Genomic DNA, 15,114 nt, shown 5'->3' on the forward strand with positions numbered 1-15,114 from the left:
CTCCTCTTCGCGGATGGCGAGACCCGCGAGCTAACGCCGACTGTGCGGCAGAATGCCTATTCAGCCTCGAAGGTGGACACGGTACCCCTGTGTACAGGGAGCCAGGGCCCTGCGTCCTCCGAGAACAGACGGAGTGGGCGGGGTTAGGTCGCGGGCGGGGCCTGGAGGGGCGGGGCTGAGAGCAGAGGGTTGAGAAGGGCCGCAGGAGTGAACCCTTGAGTCTGGGGACTTGGGAGAGAAAAGGCGGGGCCGTGCGTGTAGGCGAGCACAGGGACGGACAGCTTCCAGAGGAGCCTGTGCTACATTAGAAAAGGCGGGGGTTCTGAGTTGTGAAGGTGCGACGCTCCATAAAGCCGACCCTTGGGATGAGGGCTGGGGTCGCGCTGGAGCTCAGGAGTGGAGGGGTAGGTGGGGGGTGGGGCTGGGTCGTACTGAGGGGCGAGACGCGGGGGGGGCGGGGCCGTGGACCTTCCAGAGCAGAGGACAGGTGGGTGTTTTGTGAGTGCAGGCCGAGCAGAGGTGCAGGGAGCCAGCACCCGGGACCGAGTGGGGCCGGCGCGAGGTGGGCGTGGCTGGAGTGCGGGCGGGGACGGTGTGGGTGCTCGGCCCGGCTGAGGAGCGTGGAGCGGGCTGGGCTGAATTTCGGGGGATGGGAGGCCGGGGCGGGGCTTGGAGCCCTCCGAGGAGCAAGGAGTGGGCGGGGTCAACGCTCGGGGCGGGGCCTACGCCGGGCGGAGGCGCGCGGGGCGAGGCGTGGGCTGCTGCGCGTGAGCCGACCGGCCCTCCGAGCCCCGCCGAGCCCCGCCGAAGCCCGAGCCCACCCGAGTGCGCCCGAGCCCGCGGTCCCCGCCCGGGGCGATGGAGCCGGAGTTTGGTGGGGAGGCCGCTGCGCTCCTGCGGCAGAAGAGGGCGGCGCTGCGGCGCAGGGGGTGCAGCTTCGAGAGCCCCAGGTACCGCGGCCGGGAGGGGTGCGGCCGGGAGGGGCGGAAGCGGGAGCCGGCCACGTTGGGATGGGGGTGACGGTCGGAGGGAAACAGGGCTGCGAGGCGGCAGTGCAGGGAGGGGTCACAGGGGGGGACGGTCTGAGGAATCGGGCGAAGAGCCCGAGCCGAGCGGCCGGGGGTCGAGGGGGACTGGGCCGCCTCAGCGGCAGGTGCGGGAGGGGGTCACCCCAGAGAAGGCCCTGGAGCGTCGGGGACCCAGACCCGACGAGACTCCCGCCAAGCGTCGGTCCCGTGGCAGGCCCGGAGCAAAGCCGTGGCCCTAGGCGGATCCCGGGCCGTGGAGGATGTGACCCGGGCCGGCGGCAGCCTCCCATCCTCGCCCCGCGGGGAACGCACACCTGCTGCCTCACGGCCGCGCCCCTGCTGGCGCGGCGAGGCCCCCGGCAGGTGGAGCCCCTCATGCCCCTCTGCCCCGCCAGCTCCTTTCCTACGCCAGGGGTGCCCGTGCCCCTCCTGACCCCCTTCTTCTGGCTTGAGATGTTGGGTTCCTTCTCCTCCCTGGACCTTGACCCACGGACACGGGCTTGACGGCGCTCGCTCCGCTCCGCCACTCATTCCCTCGGAGAGCATTTTCCTAACTTGGAGCGCCTTCCCCGGCTCCAACGCCGCTCAAGTTGGCCCTGCCATTTCTCAGCTCCCCGCGCCCGCGCTTCTCGGTGACTCCAGCAGCTTCCCTCACTAGACTCCCGTCTTCATTCGTCCTCCTCTCCAATCCACATCCTCACTGGCCGCAGCAGGGGACTTACCAAAACTGTGAGCTGTGCCCCTCCGCTACCTAACCCCACCCACCCCACCTCGGCCTGCCACCGGGAACTCTCCATCTCCCTCGGCAGTGATGGGGACTGGGGTGGGGGACGAGGAGATAGGCGGTAGGACTCTGGTCCTCATTGAGGCCAAAAAGAGGGTTCACGTGCTAGGCTAAAAAACAAACAAACCAGGGTCCTAGCTACACACCTCGCCTCACAGCCCTGGGTGAGAGTATAAGCATCCCGAGGACAGGACCATCGCTGTCCTGGTCGCTGTCCCCCCCCAGAACTGGCTCAGGCCTGGGCCGTCACAGACATTTACTATCTGCTGAGTGAGTGAATGCCTGACCAGCTGGTACTACTTCTCTCGTAAGCCCCGCTTTTTCTCATCTGGGCCTTTACTCATATCATGCTCCCTCCTCTGCTTAGAGTAGTCTTTTCTCTGCTTGTTGGGTAACGCCTGCCCCTCCTCCTCTGGGAAGACGTCCCTGAACCGAGCTCTGTGCTCTATCAACAGCCTGCATAGACGCTCTTCCGTGGTATGTAATCACCTGGGTAATGCGTCTTTGCCACTGGACCGGGAGGACCAGACAGATGCGGTCCTTGCGCTTCTGGTGCTTACACTCTTGTTGCTGGAGGACGAGAAAAAGTGTACCAAGAGGCGAGGCTGCAGAGACGAGGCGGGAAGCTGGGGCCAGGGTTGAGGAAGGATGTTCCCAGTGAAACTCGCAAGTCCTTCTATAACCTGTGCTGTCTGATACTGTAGCCGCCAGCACTTACGGCTGTTGAGCACTTGAAATACAGCTAATGCAACCAAGAAACGGAATTAAAATTGTACTTAACTTTAATTAATTTAAATTTAAATACTCACATATGACAAACGTTTACAATATTGGACAGTGCCAGGTAGAAAATTTTTTCCTTCCTCTGAATTCCCACTTTGACCACCCCCTCCTTAATCCTCATGACCTTCTACCTGAAAGACTAAATGCTGTCTTGGCTTCCAGAGTTTTTGTTTTGTTTTCTTTTTCTCTCTATTTAACACTCCACGATATAATCGTATAAACCTTAGAAATAATGATCACCACTTTCTGATGTTAAAAATGTTAGTCGGAGGACAATTTATTTAACTCATCCTTTATTATTGTACATGCAGTCTATTGCCAGTTTTTCACTTTTACTAAAGACACATTGAATCCATGTACATTAGCCTGTGTATGAAGAGGTAATCATTTCCTTGAGCTAAAGATATAGAAATGATGGGAATTACTGGATCCAAGGAAATGAACATTTGGCATAATGCCAAATTGCCCACTAGGAAGCTGTGCGGTGCACAGTCCTCCCGAAACCACATGAATGTGCCTGTTTTTACTCATCTCATGCTGGGCATTATCGTTTATAAATATTTGCCAGAACTGTACCTTATTTTAATTTGAATTTCTTTGTCTAGTAGGGAGGTGAAACTGTTCCCATATTTATTTACAATTTGTATTTTTAATGAAATATATATATGCATTTTGTCCTTTTTTCCTTTGGAATGTTTATTTTTTTATTGAATTGGAGCACTCTATTTGTTGAGGGAATTAATTTTTTGTCAAATTTGTAGCAGATCTTTTTTTTCAGTTCATTATTTGCCTTTTAACATTGTTTATGGTATTTTTGGTCAATTTTTTAATTTAGTCAAATCTGTTTATTCCTCCTGTTTGTGTTTGATTAGAAAAGACTTCTCTAACTTAAAACATATCAGTGTCCATCCTCAGTTTCTGCTAATGTTTTTGTTGTTTTTAAACAACATCTCTGTTTAATCTGTTAATTAGAATTGTCTTACTTTTAAGTGAGATTATGAAGAGCCGCCTTCTGTTGGACAGAATGGGTTCTTGTTGCCAACAGAACTGACCTGTGAAACTTCTTAACCACACAAGTGCGTGGGTCCCTATTGCACGCCTATTGTTCCAGAAAGGCTGGGGTGGTCGTGGGGCACGTGGAGCTCGGGGAGTTCTGCAGGTGATTCTGATGGGCAGCAGGGGTGAGAGCCTGCTCGCACTGGTGGGCATGTTGCCAGATTAGCTGCCCTTACTCCCAAGTCCTCAGTTCTCATTTCCTACCATATCAAGTTTAAATGCCTTTACTTCATGTTTAGAATCTGGTTTAATAGTATTTACTCAATCGTCTCGTGGACGTCGGGGAAAAAGGCATTACTTTCAGGATGGCAGCTATCTTTGCTAAATATCCCGTCAGCTCTGGTGACTGGCCAGCAGACACAGAACGTTATGCCTGTAAAGGAGCAGCCCAGGTGTGGGGCATCCAGGCAGGTAGCGGTGAGGAAGACTAGCTGGGAAATCTGGAGGCGGCAGGGCAGGGCACTTATGCTGTGAAGCCGCTTGCCCTAGATGTATGTGTGCTGATGTTGTAGGAAGCATATCATGTAGCATTCAGGGACACAGGCTTTGGGATGAGACCGACCTGGGTTCAAGTTTCTGTCCTTTCACTTGCTGTGTGTATGGTCTTGGACAAGTTGCTTAACCTCTCTGAGCCTTGGTTAACTCATTTGAGAAATGACAGTAACACCTATCTTCCAATATTGATGTGAGCTTTAAATGAGCTGATTTAGGCAAAGTGCCAAAAACAGTGTCTGGCGCAAAGCATGCTACATGGTCACTTTTATGGACAAACGTGATTAACATTTATATGAAAATTCTCTGCCTTCCCCTTCCTTCGGCTTGTTAAAATTCTAGCTTTGCCCATCCCATTTTTCTTCCTCCTCTGCCCTCAGAGCAAGGGCCCGCCTTGCTTTTTCACATTTTTGAGCTGCAGATATGAGAAGAGGGGACAGAGGAGGAGGACAGTCGGTGTACAGGGTGCCGGTTAGGACTGGCTGGAAAAAGACTTTTAGAGGGTGTTTCAGAGGTGAGAGGTACAGAAACATCTACTTTGTATGAGGGAGGCCAACATGTCCCCTGTTGGTTTTGTTGCTTTAAGATATATTCCAAAACTATATCTGTTCTCTTTTTTGATTTTGTGGACAGTTCCTGAACCTGAGTTATTTTCACCTGCTCTTCTCTAGCTGAGCTGGATCATTTTGGCTGCAACACGTCATGGAGCCGACACACGTGAGCCATGGCATTAGCAGGTTTACACACTAGTGGGATTGATTTGCAAGGCGAATCCTAAAGATCAAAGAATCTCTACACTGATAACCCTGGAGACACCGCAGAGGTCAGCCCCGCAGACAGTGGTTCGCAGAGTGTGGCCTCTGGACCAGCATTATCCAGAAATTTGTTAGAAACGCGCGTTCTCAAGCCCCCGCCCACCCCTGCTCACTCAGAATCTCTGGGGCTGGGGCTCGGGAAGCTGAGAACCAGTGCCCTCTAGTCTGCTACAGTGGTTCTCAGTCCCGAGGTGCTTGAGAAGCAGCGGGAGGGCTTCTCAGACCGTGTCCTGGGCTTCACCTCCAGAGATTCCCCGTGTCAGGGTGGGCCTGTGAATTGTGTTCCCAATGAGCTCTCCTGTCATGCCGGAGCCGCTGGACCCAGGCTTGGGAGATGATAGATCCAGGGGCTCAGATAAGGTCATCAGTAATTCGTCTGCTTTTCTGGCTTGGCTTTCTTCTTTTCTAGGGCCTTTCCTCATGGAGGCCAGGAAGGTTAGTTATTCCAGGCTTACTTTCTACCAATGTCCAAACCCAACAGAATGATAGGACCTCTTTCTCAGTGGTTCTAGAATGTGTCTCAGGCTTAACTTTCATTGGATCTCTTGGGTTCTGTGCTTCTCCCTGAACCAATCATTTTGGTCAAACAGAGGAAAAACATGCTAATAGGCTGGGCTGGGTCATGCCCAGCCCAGAACTGAGGGGTTAAATCACTTCCATCCACAAGAGACAAAGAGGTAGTGATTGTCCAAAGGAAAAGTTACAGCACCGTTGGGTTGGCCAAAAAGTCCGTTATGTTTTTTCCATAAAAGAAAGGACACATTTTTCATTTTTACTAATAACTTTATTGATTTGGGTATTTTGAGTATGTTGGCTATTTCCCACTATTGGCTTCTAGTGAGTAGAGGCCAGGGGGCTGCTAAACATTTTCAAATACACAATGCATAAGAGCCCCACAGCAAAGAATTATTTGGCCAAAATGTCAGTAGTACCAAGAAACTTTGCAAACCACTTTCACAGCACCTTCTCCGTACACTGCACAAATCTCTTTTTGCATTTCCGTTGTGTTTTTACCTTTCTTAAAATAATAAAGCATAATACGCCAAAACTGTTGCTTATTTTCTTCCATCTTCAATATTAAAATGGCTAAACAAAAATTCACCAATTTCCATAGGTTTTTTCTTGAAGCACGCTGATATGACAGCTGTCACAATACAGTCTAACAAAACTGTTTCAAATGAAGTTAAAGACAACTAAGCACTATAGAGCCATCATATGGGAAAAAATGTAACGGACTTTCTGGCCAACCCAATATTACCAGGAGAGGGATGGATACTGGGTTGGAAAAAACAATTATAACTGGAAATCTTTCCCAAATACAGATGCCACCCCAGAGTCACAAAATTGGGGTTTCTGTATTTTTTTTAAGTTCTCGTCGTAAAGGACTACTAGTTGAGCGGTTACATTATGTTTATGCATTTAGGCACAGTGGGTACAGAGCCCTGAATAGACAGAAGACGGTGAATTACAAATGGAAAACAACATATTTTCTACTTTCCCAAATATTGCTTCCTCCATAGTGGCTTCCTTGTTAGAAATGCATCTAATCCACGCCTTTTAAGAACAAATTTGATGCCAAGACAAATGCTTTCTTGTTTCTGAATATGGCTTTCCAGGCCAAGACAGGCTCAGGAAAGAACAGTTATCCCTTTTGCATTGGGTTACCTACTTTTCTTCTTCCTTCTGTTTCTCTTAACTCACAGATTCTTAACAGATTTTTTTGTTTGTTTGTTTGTTTCTAGGAGTCACATTTTTCCAGGTAGCTTTGTAAACAAGTATTTTAATGTGAGCTGCGTTCATATTCTTCTTCCTTCCATAGTCTGTCATTATTCTTTTTGTCTGAGCCAGGCCTGTAAGTATTTAATCACAAATAAGTCTGCTGCTGTCAGTTTTCTTGTGGAAAAACAGCAGACTTCCTGGGAAGGACTATTAAGAGCTGTCTTGCATTGGGCTGACAGAATGGGCTCTTAGGACCAACAGAAGAAAATTAATTTTCATATTATGTCTGCTCTTCGATGAGAAGGAAAAAAACCATCTTTTACATTCACTAAGAGTTTATGTTAATACAAACCAGCTTCCTTTCTTGGAGGAAGACAATAGTCAAATTAGTTTTACACTGGGAGGTTAATATGAAAAATTATGTTTGGTTGTCTGGTTTCCAGAGCTGAAGGTCTGAACAGAGACGAGGTCTGGCAAATAATGCTATAAGAAAATTATAAGAGATTTGGCCTAAGCAGTGAGATTCACTGCTGGTTTTCCTGGGGCGGGATGGGGTGGGGATTCTAAAGCTACATGTGAATGCGGACATGTGGGAAAATACGGATCACACAACTGATTGTCACTAGAGCTAGAAAAATATTAAACATAATTAAGATAATTTACCTTCTTTTTCTGTACTGTCTGAAGTCTGGTGTGTATTTTATACTTATAGCACCCCAGTTCGAACTGTTCATATGTTAGGTGCTCAACAGTCGAGTCCAGTTTGTGACTACCTTATTGGACAGCGCAGGTGTGGACCCTCGGGTAGGAGATGTTTGAAGAACGCATCCAGGTTTTTATTTTGGTCTTCAATGTGACCGTGAATCACAGTGAAGTAACGGAAGGTCAAAATAATGTGGGGGAAAAAGGGATAACAGGAGTCTTTAGGAAAAGGGAATCCCTAAATAAACTTTGTGAGTTAGGAAGAATGATGATGATGTGATGAACTGTGGTCAACTGTTCATATAAACCCCAAGTAAAGGTCAGACTTTGAGACTTAAATATGAAACCATCGTGTCATGGATATATGATGTCATTAAAATTTTTTCTTATTTGGGGAAATTAGTATAAATAAGCAGTTAAAAAACAGGGAGTGATTTTTCTGTGTCAGATGTTGCTGATAGGTCAAACAAAATGAAGAACTAAGAACTGGCCACTGGGTTTAGCGTCACATGTTCATTGGTGGCCTTTGACGAGAACTGTTCCCTGGGAAGAGTTAGGATCATAGTCTCCCGGACTGGCTTCCAGAGATAATGAAGGGAGAGGAATCACAAACAGTGAATATCGTCAGCTCTTTGCAGAGGTGGAGGGGGTGTGAGTTGGAAAATTGGTTGTTTGATTTTCTTTTCTTTTTCTTTCTTTCTTGCCTTTGTCTTATAAAGGTGTTTATATCTGATGGGAATAGCCCAGTGAAGAGAAAAGATTTCAGTAGGGGAGGGGTATCTTACTGGAAAAAGAGGAGATTCACGGGGGCTCTCATAGCTGTCTTGTCACATTAGAAAAGGTGTCATGAAATAAGCCAGGCAATGAAAGAAAAATACCATATGCTATCACCCAATACAGGAAACTAATGAACAACACAAATAAATGAACAAAATTGAACAAGAAACAGAGTAACAGTTATCCGGGGGGAGGGGGAGGGAGGGAAGGGGCTAAGTAGGGGAAGGGTTAAGCAAAGGAACTAGTGTAGATGACCCATGGACATGTACAATGAGGGAGAGACTGACTGTGGGAGAAGGGCTGGGCTGGGTGGGGGGGAGCAACGAGGGAAAAAGTGGGACAACTGTAACAGAAAAACAATAAAAATAAAAATTAAAAAAGAAAGAAAGAAAAGGTGTCATGAACAAAGAGTCAGGCCCGCTCTGCTATGGCCCCGGCTGAACCTGCAGTCACGTGGGTTTGAGGGACAATTAGGCAGCTCAGACCGGGCGTGAAAGCGCATCCCTGCAGCCCGCGTGCCGCCCACCAGCGCGGCTCACTTCAAGGCACAGTGCAGTTTCTATTGCTGGAGAGGTGACAGCATCTATAGGACATACTGGTGTTTCTCGGCTTCTTTGTGTTTTCTGCAACATGCACAGTTGACCCAGCAGTTTTTAGTGGCACGCCCTAAAAGACTCAGAGCTAGTGCGCTGGTCCCGCTCTCCTTCACACTTGGATGGCGGGACTCCCATGTATTCCCCTAGGAGCGCACAGCCTGCCTGTCGCCCACTGGAGGGGATGCCACTGCACCCACCGGAAGGAAGCTGTGCCCTGCTCTGCGCTCTGCACAGGGCGCCGTGACCTGGCGAGCCCCAGATCCAACCTGACAGCCATCACTGTTGCCACCAGTCAGTAATCTGTTGCCTACCACAGAACGCACTTTGCCTCCTGGAAGTGGGCGAGATCTAACAGGGATACGGGGAATTAGATGCTTCCAGAGGCGTTGCCGGGCCAGAGAGCAGACTCCTGTCTGCGCTACCAGCAACAGCTCCACGCGCTCAGGACCGCTGTGCTCTGCGTGGTCAGAAGAGCTGCCACTTCACAACGAGAAACCGACCGGCCCAGAAGCAGCTGCCACCTTCGCTAACTGCACAGCCACGCTCCTGACTCTGCTCTGAGCACCGAAGCTGCCACTGCTGCTTCTGAAAGCGACAGACCCGAGAAGCTGCTGCCCGCAGAACCACGACAGCTCCTTCGTGACCCACAAAAGCCAAACGATGCCCTGGGGCCTCTCTCTGAGTCTGCCTGGCTCTGCTCCAGATCAAAGCCTCTCACAAGGGCATCTGAGCCCTGGGGTCCAAATCACAGGCAGGACTCTGACCTGCAAAGGAGGTTAGATGCCTACGCTGTAGCTTTCCAGCTCTGGCACACTGGGTGGGACCGACGTGGGGACTGAGCAAGTCGTCCCACAGTATCTGCCGCAAACAGCATCTTTCTTCAGTCCAGCAAAAGTACATTAGACTCCTTGGTAGAAGTGGGAAGCTTGCCGGGGAGGCTCCTGTGTACTGGAGGGCCGCGGCATCCCTGCGTGCCGGTCTCAGCTGCTGCAGAGGGCGAGGCGGCCAGAGCGGGAAACCAGGCTTCCAGGGGCGCTGGAGGTGGGCTTTCCAACCACGAGTGACAGTGATTCCGGACTTCGAGCTCAAACGGAAGTTAGGATGGAAAGGCCTGTCTGACATTTTACGGCCACAGAGAAAAGTGACTTCAGAAGAGCTGCCAGCTGTGAAGTATAATATTTTCTAGTATCACTGCCATTGACCAGGCCTGGGGTATTTTGCAGATGGATCGTCTGCTCCGTGCAATTGCGAATCCTCACAAAGCACCTGCCTGTCAGAGATTGGCAAAAAAAATTGAGCAGGTCCCACAGTGGCCTACTGAGGCCACCAATGACCCCATTCAAGAAAGGCCAAGCCCTGGCCGGCGTGGCTCAGTTAGTTGGAACATCCTCCTGGAAATCAGAGAGTTGCAGGTTCAATTCCCGGTTGGGGCACGTTCCTAGGTTACAGGTTCGTATGAGAAGCAAACAGTCAATGTTTCTCTCACATTGATGTTTCCCTCCCTCTCTCTCCCTCCCTTCCCCTCTCTCTAAAATCAATAAGCATGTCCTTGGATGAGGATAAAAAGAAAACAAAGACCAAATCAGCCTGACTCCCTCTTCCAAACGACTCTTTCCCTCATGTTTTTGGCATCCACACAGTCTCTTATCCACTCTACCAATATTTATTGAGCACGTCTACGCGCTGGGCGCTGGGATACACCGTGAGCAAGACCGACGGGGTTCCTGCTGTCGTGGAGCTAATGTTCTAGTGGACGAGGGTCGATGATGTTCCAGCAGGAAAACGCATAACTAGGACGACTTCGATTGTGCTGAGTGCTGTGGAGGAAGGAGGGTACAGGACAGGGAGTGACTTATGTGGGAGGGGGCAGTTTAGACTTGGGGACAGAGGGAATTTGTCCTCCCGCTGCCCCCGCTCTGCAGGGGACTGCTGCCCCCGGGGCTGCTGAGCCAGCTCAGGCCCCAAAAGCAGATGTTGGTTTGAAGAGAGGCAAGAATGATGATCTGGGCTTGGGTGAAGGTAGTCTTCAGCCCACAGTCTGAGCAAGAAATAATGTACAAGATCAGAAATGCAACAGAGTGGGTGTGGCTCCCGGAAGTTTCCCCCCTCCTCATGGAATTAGGCTGAAGCTCGGTGATCCGTGCTGTCTGCCCCATGGGCGACACTGGCCGTGCCCAAGGGGCCGGAACTGAGACCTTGCTGCCTTTGAGGCCACTTTGCTGCATTCAGGGGTCTCCCTGCCAGCGTTTGAGATGGCACGTGTGCCACAGTTGTGTGCTTGGTGGCCTGTTTCTTGCTGCATCGCTGGGCCCCAGCAGGCCTGGCTGCTCCACCCCCACTGCCCGCCCCCCCCCACGCCCCCCCCGCCGCCTCCCTGAGCTCTCCCTGACTTCCATGGCTCCCTCGTGGCCGACGGCGGAGGGCTCGCTGTGAAATAGGCCACATTTCTCGTTGCTGCCCTCATTTAGACTCAATACTCACACTCGGTACACTGAGGGCTTGGGAGTCACAGCAGAAGAGGAGCAAACTGGAAACGGTGGCTTCTGCGGGCTGTCCCCAGTCCAATTAAAGACCCCACACATGCACTCGCAGGCACCCTGACTTCTCCTCCTCAGGCCCACTCCCCACCACCCCGTCCCCCAAAGCACCGCCACGCTGTGAATCAGCTTTATTCCTGCCACCTTCTGGCAGCTTCATCCTGGAGCCTCCTGAAGTCTGTCTTGTATTATTTGATCTTTTGTTTTGAGAGAGTTCTTGTTCTTTCATTTTCTTGAGAAAACAAAGCTGTTACATTGTTTATCTGATTCCTGTTAAAAAATCTTCCGATCTGTACTCTTCATCTGCCTTTGCAAACCTTATCTCACAGGTCCTGTGCTCGTTTATTGCTGCCTGTTCACCTTTGAATCGAAGCAGCCCCGTCCGGGTCCGTGCGTGCCTGGTAATAACATGCGTAGCCTCACCTTGACCCCCTTCCCCGTTTGTCTGAGCAACAGCGCGTCTTCTCTTGCAGACCTTGAGCTGGAGCTCTGGCCTGAACACTCCTTGGGAGGCGGAAGGGGACAGGCGCTGTGGGACGGGCCACCCCATTGTGCTCCTCCCAGGCTCCCCCCCCCCCCCGACCACCACTGCAGAGGCCACTGTGCCTGTGGGACTCTAACCCCCCACTTCAGGGCAAACAAGTCTCCAAAGAGGGCCTGGGTTCCCGTGAGTTTCCAACTTATGGCCCTTCTTTCCGTTCATTCAGATATGCCTTTGGTTAATATCGTTCAAGGGGTTCAAAGAGCTCGTAAGATAAACTTTTCCTTCTCCCCTTCAGCCTTTCTCAGGTCAGGCCACCCCTCCATATTAGAAGCTGGGGCAGTGGGGGGTGGGGGAAGGGAAGAAGAAACAGCCCCTGCCCAGTCCTGCCCACGCTCCGCGTGCTCAGCTCCGCATCGGGCAGCCCGGCCCCGAGAGCGTTCCTGCTCATCTCCCGCTGACGTTAGAGGGAGAGCCCGCTGCCCGCTGCAGTTCTCCACGCTCTATTACGTGCGCAGCCCTTCACAGTTACCGCGTGGGGCTGGCCGTGTCTTATTTCCAGACGTCTCCTTTGAACGTTGGACTGCGTTTGCTTGTTCTCGTGGGTTCCAAAGAGCTGTGCAGATGAGCGCTGTCTCTGCTGCCTTTCCAAGTTCTTCAGCTGCTGACTATTTTAAACGCCGAGACAATTAAGATAAAATACGTCCGAAGGTTAGCAGGACATACATTTTTTATATCAGGAAGTTAAGACTAGGAAAGATAACTGAAATGAGCAAAAGGATTAAAATTAACAGTGAGGAGACAGAATCGGAACAGTGAGAAAATGAAGCTAAAGAATTAGATGAAAGTATAAAAAAAGAACTCAGAAACTAGGGGTAAAGTTATGGTAAAAGGACAAAATTAGATGATGGGAAAGGGTTTTAAAGAACTAGCACTTAAGCGTTTTAAAACAAAATTTAAAGTTTAAAGGGCTAGAAAATAACATGCTAAGACACAGAAATAATCTTAGTAATTCAAGATTATAATAAAATGAAAGACAGAGTGTAAGCTGTCAGAGGGGAGGCGGGTGGAGGGCTGGATGAAAAAGGTAAAAAACCCACCTCACAGACACAGACAATACCGTGGTGATTAGCAGAGGGAAACGGGGGTGGGTAGTGGGAGAGGGGGTACAGGGGGGACAAATGGTGATAAAGGAGACCTCACTGGTGGTGGTGAACGCAAATATAATATACAGATGATGTACTATAGAATTGTACACCTACAACTATATAATTTTATTAACCAATGTCACCCCAACAAATTCAATAAAAATAAATTTAAAAGAAGACATTATAAAGAGTTCCTTTTTTTTTTTTTTACATTTTCAAGTCAGTGGGTCTTGTTTGCCTGTCTGTCACTTGAGTGAGAGGTGAGTGAAGAACACCGTTCATTGGCCGAGAAGGGAATTTCCATCAGGAGGAGCAGGATGCCTGCATTTCCCTAGCAAAGCCACCCCCCCCCAACCCCCCAGCCACCTCCCCACCTTCCTCCTTGGGGCAGGCAGCCTTTAGGGATGCATTTCTGAATGTATTCCCATGAACAATCCATGTATTAATTCAGCAAGCGCCACTGCTTAATGCTCTCTGCCCTTCCTCTTGCAACATGGGTTTGGTCCTCTTTTTTCCACAGTGTTAAGTCCTTCTTACGGCTTTTCTTGGGAATTTCAGTGGGAAATGAGGAGATCATCTAAGTTCCCCTAGACTAACACAGTGATGGCCATGAGGTACCACCAGTAATTATTCCCCCAAAGTACTCCAGATACAGCTGTCCCTTACTGGGTGACCGTTGCCTTTTCCTCAATAAATCTGTGGCGGTTTAAATGCTCACTGTCCTCCTTGTTTCCTGGTCCCCGCTGACTGCATGGTGTGGATGACTTCACTCATTGCCGAGGGACTCGGTAGGATTTGGACGGTGCCTCTCAGTCCCCGCATGCTCGGGCATCACTTCGTGCAGTAAGGTCTTGGTGGGACACCGGGGTCCCTAACTTACTAATGGGGCTGGCCTCCCGGTAGCGGTACCAGCGTCGGCCAGTGACTGGCCTGTCCTCCTTGTTCTCTGTTCTCAGTGCCTGTCCCGACTCCTTCTGCTTCAGTACAGCGCGCCAGCCTCCAGGCCCACCGATGGATCCGCTGACAAAGGGTTCCTGTGGCGGTCAGGTCGCACAAACCCTTCTGTGGAAAGCAAAGTCATCTCTGTCCTTTGGCATCCAGCCCCTTCAGCCATGGTCAACAAAAGACCCTGAAGTAGAGTCCCAGGTCAACCTGTAAGTAAGTAAAAGAAACATCATCTGTTTGGGCTCATGTTCACTGTAACTTAAAATCCCTTAATGCTCAAGAAGAAAATTACCATTTGGGGGAAGAATAGGGAGGGAGAAGGAGTGGATATTGAGATGGAAGATTTCATTTTTGTCCTTACTGATGTCTTATTTGCGTATTTATTTATTGAACTTAGCAATATTCACTGAGCACCTACTCAGCCAGGCCCAGTGTCAGCCATAGCGAGCAAAATAGATTCGGTTCCTGCCTTCAGGGGATTTACAGTTCATGGGACAGAGAGCCGTCAATCAAATAACTACACAAATAAATGCTAACTAATTTGTGATAGGTGCTATGAAATGTGTTGCCTTGATTTAGTCAAGATTTGCAATGCCGCCTATGTGCCGGCAACATCTGGGGATGTAAGAAAATAAGAGATGTCCTTACCCTGAATATCAAATAGTATCTAGAGGAGGGAAGTAGCCAATATTGTTCAGACGAAGCGGTAATAATAACTATACTATAACTAATACGTTAATAGATTCTAAGTCCCATAGGATGGTAACTATGTTTTCCTGTTTACTCCCGAATCCCCAGGGTTTTGTTATGGTGTGCAATGGTATTTGTTGGGTGAATGAATGAGTAAATGATTGAAGAAGATAGTGCAAGAGAGGGTGCTTAGCTTTCCAGGGGAATCAAAGGCAACCAGGTGCCCTGATGGAATTGACTTAAAAACAGATGAGAGCTTCATCAATTCAATGCAGCAGCTACTGACCGATGCTTACTGTACTCGGTGCTTTTGTGAAGCGAGTTCCCGGCCAGGGACATGGGTCAGAATTACCTGTGGGGCTTACAAAACAACTAGTGGCTCTGAAGTGGCTAAAAGAAGACTCTTCAGGATGTCGTCTTCTCAAGGAACTTACAGCCATTCCAGGGTGACACCAGTAACCAAGTAACTTCAGTGCTGCTAGAAACAAACACACACCCAGTGCTGTGGGAGCAGGTCACCTGCTGGAGGACAGGGAGAAAGGGTAGCAGTTGAGCTTAGCC

The 15,114-nt window shown here is 49.9% G+C and overlaps 1 protein-coding gene across 4 annotated transcripts in view; it reads left to right on the plus strand.

Moving 5' to 3' along the window:
- Nucleotides 1–831: 831 nt before the first annotated feature.
- GARNL3 (GTPase activating Rap/RanGAP domain like 3) overlaps nt 832–15,114 on the plus strand; it is a 125,652-nt gene continuing 111,369 nt past the window's right edge. For 2 of the 4 annotated variants that reach the window (XM_090274744.1, XM_090274745.1), the window contains exons 1-2: nt 832–950; nt 13,902–14,072. In XM_090274744.1, the coding sequence (XP_090130870.1) occupies nt 859–950; nt 13,902–14,072 (263 nt within the window). In that variant the 5' untranslated portion in view covers nt 832–858. Of the gene's footprint in view, nt 951–13,874; nt 14,073–15,114 lie in introns of all 4 variants that reach the window. The other 2 variants (XM_090274747.1, XM_090274746.1) reach the window with 2 other exon arrangements.

Source organism: Furipterus horrens, unplaced genomic scaffold (genome assembly GCF_987537825.1).
Source record: "Furipterus horrens unplaced genomic scaffold, mFurHor1.1.pri manual_scaffold_4, whole genome shotgun sequence".
Taxonomy (NCBI): domain Eukaryota; kingdom Metazoa; phylum Chordata; class Mammalia; order Chiroptera; family Furipteridae; genus Furipterus; species Furipterus horrens.